This window comes from Quercus robur, chromosome 11, assembly GCF_932294415.1.
Source record: "Quercus robur chromosome 11, dhQueRobu3.1, whole genome shotgun sequence".
NCBI classification, from domain to species: domain Eukaryota; kingdom Viridiplantae; phylum Streptophyta; class Magnoliopsida; order Fagales; family Fagaceae; genus Quercus; species Quercus robur.
Genome location: NC_065544.1, coordinates 20163504 through 20171643, shown reverse-complemented (window position 1 = coordinate 20171643; position 8140 = coordinate 20163504). Strand labels below are relative to the sequence as shown.

General features: G+C 36.8%; 1 protein-coding gene across 1 annotated transcript; it reads right to left on the bottom strand.

Annotated features, from left to right (window-relative positions):
• Nucleotides 1–248: 248 nt before the first annotated feature.
• Nucleotides 249–5651, bottom strand: LOC126704576 (beta-xylosidase/alpha-L-arabinofuranosidase 2-like). The gene is made up of 7 exons (XM_050403576.1): nucleotides 4833–5651; nucleotides 3068–3352; nucleotides 2787–2956; nucleotides 2603–2700; nucleotides 1927–2277; nucleotides 1256–1666; nucleotides 249–1041 (listed from the first exon to the last, which is right to left on the bottom strand). Exons 1-7 carry the CDS (start codon nucleotides 5343–5345, stop codon nucleotides 470–472), a joined length of 2400 nt encoding a protein of 799 aa, XP_050259533.1. The 5' UTR covers nucleotides 5346–5651; the 3' UTR covers nucleotides 249–469.
• Between the last annotated feature and the right edge of the window lie 2489 nt (nucleotides 5652–8140).

The window sequence follows — 8140 nt, the reverse complement described above, 5'->3', positions numbered from 1 at the left end:
TAGAATGCACAAAAAACAAAATGTTCATTTAAATTTCATAATTTTTTGATAAAGCCAGCCCATAAAGGGAGTAAGTTTAGAGGTTTATTGCTTTTGGAATTCCACATCAATTACAAGAATATGAAAGCTAAAAGACAATTTTTGTCTAATGTGTTAAGTGAGAGCATCTTTTGAGAATCTTGAGGATTTGGTTGATAGTGGATTTTGGTTGGTATTGATTGTGGATGTAGACGTAGAGTTTGCCAAACTACATTAAATTCCATACCTTGTGGTATTTGATTATATTATTATTGTGTGTTTTCACAACAATTTTGATTTTGAGCAATTTGTCTATGGAATTATTAAGAAATGATTACAACTGATTCAAAGCTTGTTTCTACATTTTGAAATGCCTTTATCAGCTGAATTCAATTCAGTAATGCCTTTAGCAAAACCCCCCAAATATCTGCAGGCTTGTTGATGATTTAATTTAAACCCTCACGTTCATTGAGTGTTTCAAGTTCCCAACATGAAGCACATGTTGTCCCAAGGCAACTTTCCTGGTTCCAAGCTCATCCACCACACTCAAGTCCTTGCAAACATCCACCTTGAACTTGACCAACGTTTCTGTTTGCCCTGTCAAGAAGACCTTCTCAAATCCCAGCAAGTGCTTCTGAGGTGAGTTGTGTATTGATGGAGGAGTAGTGAACAAGAATACTGTATGGCTTCCACTAATACTTCCCATGTTTTTGACTCTCAGGTGAATATCGAAACCCAAGTTTTGACAATGCTGCTCAGCAACGTCTAATGACTTGCATCTTGTAGAGCGACAAACGTGACCCTCTTCTAAGGGAACGGAAACTAACTTTGGTGCTTGAGCTAGGTGGTGTTTGAAACTGGAATAGCTTAGTCCATCTCCAAATGAATACACTGTTTCTCCGGTGTAGAACCTGTAGGTCCGGCCAGGGTAGCCAGTGGCAGGATCTGGCCTCATGTTCATGTTTGTCATGGGGACCTTGTCTACGTATGCTTGTGGATACCATGTCATGGGTAATCTTCCACCTGAAACAAAGAGCAGTTGATTGGTATGCAGCGAAAGAAGTCATGGAAAGATGATGCATAGAATATGATTTAATATATAAATTTAAAATTTTGATAATATGTGTATAATTGATTTGTACATCTCAAGAGAAATATTGATCTGGGAATATATAACTTGGAATTTTACTAAGTTAGGAGAGTAGTATCATAAAGCAGGAGATGACAATAAACTTACTTGGATTACAATACCCAAAAATCACATCAGCTATGGCAGCTCCTCCAGCTTCCCCAGGGTAACCAACCCATAGGATGCTTGTAATTTTATCATTACTTTTTGCAAATGAGATATCAAAGCCCCCTCCAGACATTATAACAAGAATGACTGGCCCTTTGGATGCCTTTGCAACTTCTGTTACTAAGAGTGTTTGCTGTCCTGGAAGATTGAGGTCAATCCTGTCACGACTCTCTGCCTCGATAGATTGATCTGCACCCATTATAAGCACAGTGGCATCTGCTGAGGCTGCTATTTTCTTGGCGTCATCTACCTGCGCAGTGCTGCAGGCCACATTGGAGCAGCCTGGCTGATAAGTTGTTGCAACTGAGGCTGTCAGACCTTGCAAAGGAGTTGTATATTTGCATGGAGTGCCTGCAAAATTAAAGACAACATTAGACATCAATTTTAGAATGATTTAGAATCATTTTTTAATCTCAAACTTGAATGACCATCTATTCATTTAATTTACCCTCGCTAGTTGTTCAATATTATAAATCAAATTATTAAAGATTTTGCAAAAAAATCTAAAAGAATATTGATTCAGTAATAGCCACATCAAAAATTCAAGCAATGTATGATGGATTCTTGATTAAGGGGCAACCAGACAAAGGAATGTTTTGATATTTGCCCACCTTCATAGTTTCCAATCATGGTTTTTGTGACATTGGCGTTGGGACCAATTACAGCCAAGGATTTGATGGCAGTGGGAGACAGAGGCAGTGAACCGGGACTGTTTTTAAGCAGCACTATCCCTTGCCTAGCTGTTTCACGGGCCAGTTCCTGGTTCTTTTCCGTACACACATCTTTTGGACCCAAGTTGCCATAAAGTTGCTTGCTTGGGTCACCATCAAAGAAGCCAAGTCTCATTAAAGTTGCAAAATTGTTAGAAATGGCCTTGTCAATAGCCGCCTCATCCACAAGTCCTCCTTTTACTGCGGCTTCTGTGTGTTGACCTAGGAAGGATCCACAGTTAAGATCCAATCCTGTCAAATTAAATCAAACAGACAATCATTTAGTCACCACTACAAGCAGGAAATGTAGGATATACTGCTCTAATTGGACATGATACCAGTAAGAGATATACTCAAAATTCTGGTGCCGAAAGGTAGCAGAATGCAGATAAATTTGGATATGACATCAAAAGGTAATGTATAAATTACTTTTTCCCAATCCATCAACACTAATTAATTAATGTTAAATTTCCAAAATATTTCAATAATTTTATTGCTGAAGTATTTCAGTCATACCGATTTTTTACATGATCATTGATTTTAATGTAACATGATCTAAGAATGGAAATTAAGTTACCTGCCAATATAGCTTTGGCTGCAGCCTCCTCTGGTGTTTTTGTGTATTGTTGAGACTTGTAGAACACATCTACCGAATCACAATCAGAAACTATGTATCTGCAGCAACGCAATAGTCGTGTTTAAACAAAACAGTGGTAAGCATCTTGGATTATATAATAGGAAAGATAAGGTAAAATCAATACCCATTTAGTTTCCATTCACCTCGGATGACTCCAGAAAGCAGGTCCGGGTCTGCGCAGGTTGGCTTACCATTAACCTGGTTGTAGGAACACATGACACTGGCTACATTGCCATCAATCACACAACTCTTGAATGGTGGTTGAAATGTATCATCCAAATCTTGCTTTGTTACCTAACTCATCAAAACAAAAGAAGACAAAGGAAATGAAAATTATGATCCTGAAATAAAATCTAATTAACCCCTTGCCACCAAAAAATTCAATTAAGGTAATTTGTAAATTACCACAGCATTGAAATGGTAACGGTCTGTCCCTTTCCAGTTATCAAGATCATAGGCTGTATAATGTTTACAACATGCAGCAACCTTAAGTCCATTTGGATCACCATCTCTTTGTTGAAGACCTCTAACGTAACCGGATCCATATTTACTTGAAAGCAATGGGTCTTCTCCTGGAGTTTCCTGGCCCCTTCCCCATCTGGGGTCTCGAAATATGTTAATATTTGGTGACCAATATGTCAAGCCTGCTAGTCCCACATTGTACATTGCTCTTGCTTCGGTAGAAACCACCTACACACCATAGACAGTAACAGTTCAATAATTTATATGCCATGTCAATTGTAGATCAGTATTAGGTAACAGCAGCAACTGCAACCTATGCATTGACTTAACTTGAGATCATTCCTTCATTTTGAATTCCCAAACTTTCTGCGTGTGCAATTAATCGGTTCAATATTTTTGTTCTAAAAGTTCCTACTCCTATACCAAACTTTCTGCGTGTGCAATTAATCGGTTCAATATTTTTGTTCTAAAAGTTCCTACTCCTATACCAAACTTTCTGCGTGTGCAATTAATCGGTTCAATATTTTTGTTCTAAAAGTTCCTACTCCTATACCAGAGTCTGACAATACATTTATGCATATGGTGTTGGAAGAATGATGAAAAACCATGCAACAGTGTCATTAGAAATAGTGCCTTCAAACTTTGAAGACATTTACATGACACTCAAATTTCAAAATTTCCCACCTACCCAACTGCTCCAACTTTCAACGTTCAAACCAAATTTTGTCCTGCTTAATTTGATTTGATTTTTTTTTTTTTTTGGTTTTTGCTCCTCTTGGTAACTGAAATTTTCTAATCTAAAATCAATTATCTTGGTAATTTCCCATTCTACACGTATTGTATTCTGTGAAAGTCATTAGTTATTAAAAAAATGTCACTGCTAATCAATCACCATCGCTATTCCCTGCTGTATCCATTACTCTGCAAGCTGGAAGACTCACAAAAGTCTCCATAGATTTCAAAACATTGCAAACTGCACTCAAATTATAATTCCACCAACTACCACACCCTTTTTTATATATTTATTTACATTTATATGTTTCTTTTTCAGGCTAAAGCGAAAGTGAGTCATTAAAGAAGTTAACCTAATAACTATCCTCCACATGCTTTTGTTAGTTAACCATAAAGAGATCAGTCCTCCTCATATCCATAAAGATCTCATAGGAAAAGCAATGAAATGATGATCAGTTCAGATCAACAGCTGTAAATGGCATTTGCATATTATGTATTTCTTTTGTTTAGAAAACAACGTATAACCGGAAATGAATAAACAATTAAATATACATCTTTTGTAAAGCACTAGTTGTTTTCACACTCTCTTACTCACTCACTCTCTCTCTAGCATTAATGTATTTGATTATAATCTTTTTCATTGTATCTCAGACGGCAAGTTGAACAAACAACATCAGAATTTAATTAGTGATATTGACGAGGATGTTGACACGTTGTTACAGATAATAAAATCATCATATAACCAACACAATGAATTCTTCTATCTAAATCAAACTCACCCAAAAATAGTTCACACTTCCATTTCATCAAAATTCTTAGTTGAAATAAAATAAATAAATAAAATATTCAGAAATGCAATTGTAAAAAAGAAAGCTATTTGAAAGATCAGAGAATGCATAAAAACATGGCAATATGAAAGGAGCAAAAGGAAACAGAAAAAGGGTATCATCAAGCCTTTGAAAAGTCAATTTCTTACCTTTCCAATGGCTTCAAAGAGAGAAGTATTGAATGTAGCAGCAGTGAGAATAACTTGAGGAAAGCTGGTAGCTCCAGGTACCACATTGGAAAAACGAGTCCCTGGGCCCACATAAGAGACTCCATGAAGAGCCTCAGACCACCACTCATACTGTGGTATCCCAAGCCTACTCACACTCCCTGCCTTGTTCACCAAGAACCCAATTTTTTCTTGCAATGTCAGCCTCTTCACCAAGTCCCCAACTCTCGAATCAATACCCAAAGACGTGTTACAGAACCCCAAGCTCGCCAGGCTCGAGTTGCTCTTAACATCACAGGCAAAAACAGGTGATGATTGGCCTAAAACCCGGCTGCAGCTAAAGGAAAGCAAAGCAAAGTATATGGAAAAGCAGAGCAAAACAGAGACCTTCGGTGCTCTGTTTGCAATGGTGGTGGCCATAGCCATCAAATTTGAGACAAAAGAAAGAGAAAAATTGTGGTGCTTCAAAAGCACAGGAATATCTTTCTTGGGCATGTAGATGAAGTGGGTCGTTATATATAATGTTTTTTTATGAAAAGCCGAAATAATATCTTAATAAAAGTTACAAAACATGTTGTGTTTTTTTTTTTTTTTGGTGACCCGTGATAGATGACTGATTGGGAAGAGGATGAAAGCTAGTTCTCCGTTGGCATTGGTATTAAATGTGCTTGTTTGTACGTTTTGGTTTGAGAGAGAGAGAGAGAACCAGTTGGGACTTGGGATAGAATCTAATCTCTGAGTCAGTTTACAGGATTCAAGCTATTTTGTTTGGATTTGGAAAATAGTGCAAAGTGTCTGTGTATGTATGTATTTTGTATGTAGGAGGAGGCTAACTAGGCTCGGAGCTTGGGTTGTGTGTGTGTGTGTGTGTGTGTGAGAATAGAAAATACAAATGCAGACTTTGACACTTTGTTGAGTGAAGGAAATTAATACGTAGTAGATAGAATAGATAAAGGCATTGTTAAGGTGTCTTATGTTATTTGTTAAGATTAAGGGGTTGGTAGTGTAAGTAGAACAAAAGTTTTCAATTTTTAAATAATATTATACGTATTTTCATATATTTTTTTCACCCATATGTATATCCAAAAAATACAAACAACACTACTAGAACAATATTACCAAACACCCTCTAATTTTATAATGAATTCAATTGGTTTTTTTTTTTTAATTTTTTTATAGAGAGTCAAGTCACTTTTAATTTAGCGAGTATCTTTATAATGCTCTATTAAGAGAATAATACGTAGCAAAGTAACAAAAATTACTAACTTTGACCAAAAATAGTTTGACTACTTAGAAAAAATTAAAATTGATTGATTGCATTAAAATTTTCATCTCTGCCATATTCTTAAATGCACTCAATAACAGGACACTTGTTTTTCATGTTCTCATGATAGCATAACATTATTATTATTATTTTTTATATAGACAAATAATAGAACATTATTGGAGAGAAATAGGTTAAAAATCTCGTAAATCTCGAAATTAGGTGTTGTTCAGTTGTTGTTTTGGCATGCTCACCAACTCTGAGCTATGAGAGTGTGGGATACGGTGGCTGATATTTCGGCTCTAAAATAGCCAAGCCGGTACAAGCCCAAGCTAATAGCATAGTCACTGCTCCCAAGTCCCAATCCTGTAAGCCTTAGTTTGAGAGCGGGGTTCCCATTTGCCTACTTCGACCTATCAATCATAAATGTGGTAAGGCCATCATTTTCATGGACCTATCAATCTCTTCTTCTTCTCCTTCTGTGTTTTTTGAGATACAAGGCCCATCGATCTGATTATATCCACTTGTCTCTACTATTTCAAGAACCACTTGTAACACAAAAAAAAAAAAAAAAAAAAAAAAAAAAAAAAAAAAAAAAAATTATAACAGTGCCATCAATAGTTTTTTTTTTGAGAGAAAATTTCTACTTATGATCTCTTATACAACCATCAGAGACTTTATCAGTTGAGCTAACTGGAACCCATGTGCCATCAATAGTTGATAAATCTGTTTCTAAAATAAAAATAAAAATAGTTGATTAATCTAGATCATTCCAGTCCATTGGATAAATGAATCGATGACTCGGCGACTATTTGAGTTTTTTCATGTCCTTCGAATTCCTTATTTACTTTATATATATAAAAAAGAAAAAATGCTTTGGATGTTGTTTGGGGCCGATGGGTGGTTTGTCTTGTCATTTATGGTGGAGGGGTTGACATATTGATGTAGCATCCATGATGGACATTATTATTCGAAAAAAGGTGAGTTTTCAATCGTACTTCAATGGTTGATATAGATTTTGAGAGTACCATGGAGATGACAATCAATGTGAACTCAACTATATAGGCAATTGCACCACTGTCCACGTTAGGCGAGTTGATATTTTTCCAAGCCTTAAAGGCTTGAGGGCTTCATGAATTTAGATTCAAGTGGTTCCGAGGTGAAGAAGGGTGAGATTATACTGTCGATTGTTAAAAAAAAAAAAAAAAAAAACCTATGTTGGCAACTGCCTTACGCCCCTGAAAGTAAAATGGCCTCATAATTTTGGTTATAAACCTTACTTTCATACTAGCAACTTAAAATAAAGATATGTTTTTTATATATTGACTTTTTTTTTTGGTTGAAAAAGTGGCGTTATGAAAAAATGGAAGAAACCTATTGTAGGGGGCAGCCTGAATATGACCCACCTTGGCTATGTAAGGCATAATTAAAAATTCTCCACCTCGACATGAGCATGCCGACGAGGATCTGTATTTGTCAAGGATATAAAGTGGTGCTTTGGGAAAATCTGCCAGCTGAGGACAAGATTTAGCAGCAGACACAAGTTACTAGAAAATCTTTTCAATAGTAGAGTTTGGGTCTCACTTCTAGCACACGACGAGACATGTAGGAACAGTGATATAGACTTAGAGACCCACTCAGGTCCCACAAGTGGAGGGACCCACGCACAAGTGGAATATTCCATCATCATGATGGGTCCACTAAGAGAAGGGTATAAAAAGGGAAAGAAAAATCAGAGTAGGGGTTGGAACCAGAATTAGGGAGTGAAACACGAGAGAAAAGGTGAGGATGGAGAACAATCTCAAGGATAAGAGAGTCCAACTCGGACCTCAAAAGGGAGAATTTAGCCACTTGGTAGCCTCCTTGGCTAGCCAAGATTCTAAGTAGACCACTATTAAAACACTGTAGGGGCCTTTTCTGTGTGATATGGTATGTTGGGCTGTCTCCTACGGTAATGGGCTGGGCTGCCTCCTGCGGTGATGGGCCCTAGTGTTTCTGAGTAAGGGAGCTGGGGCCGGTCCAATTG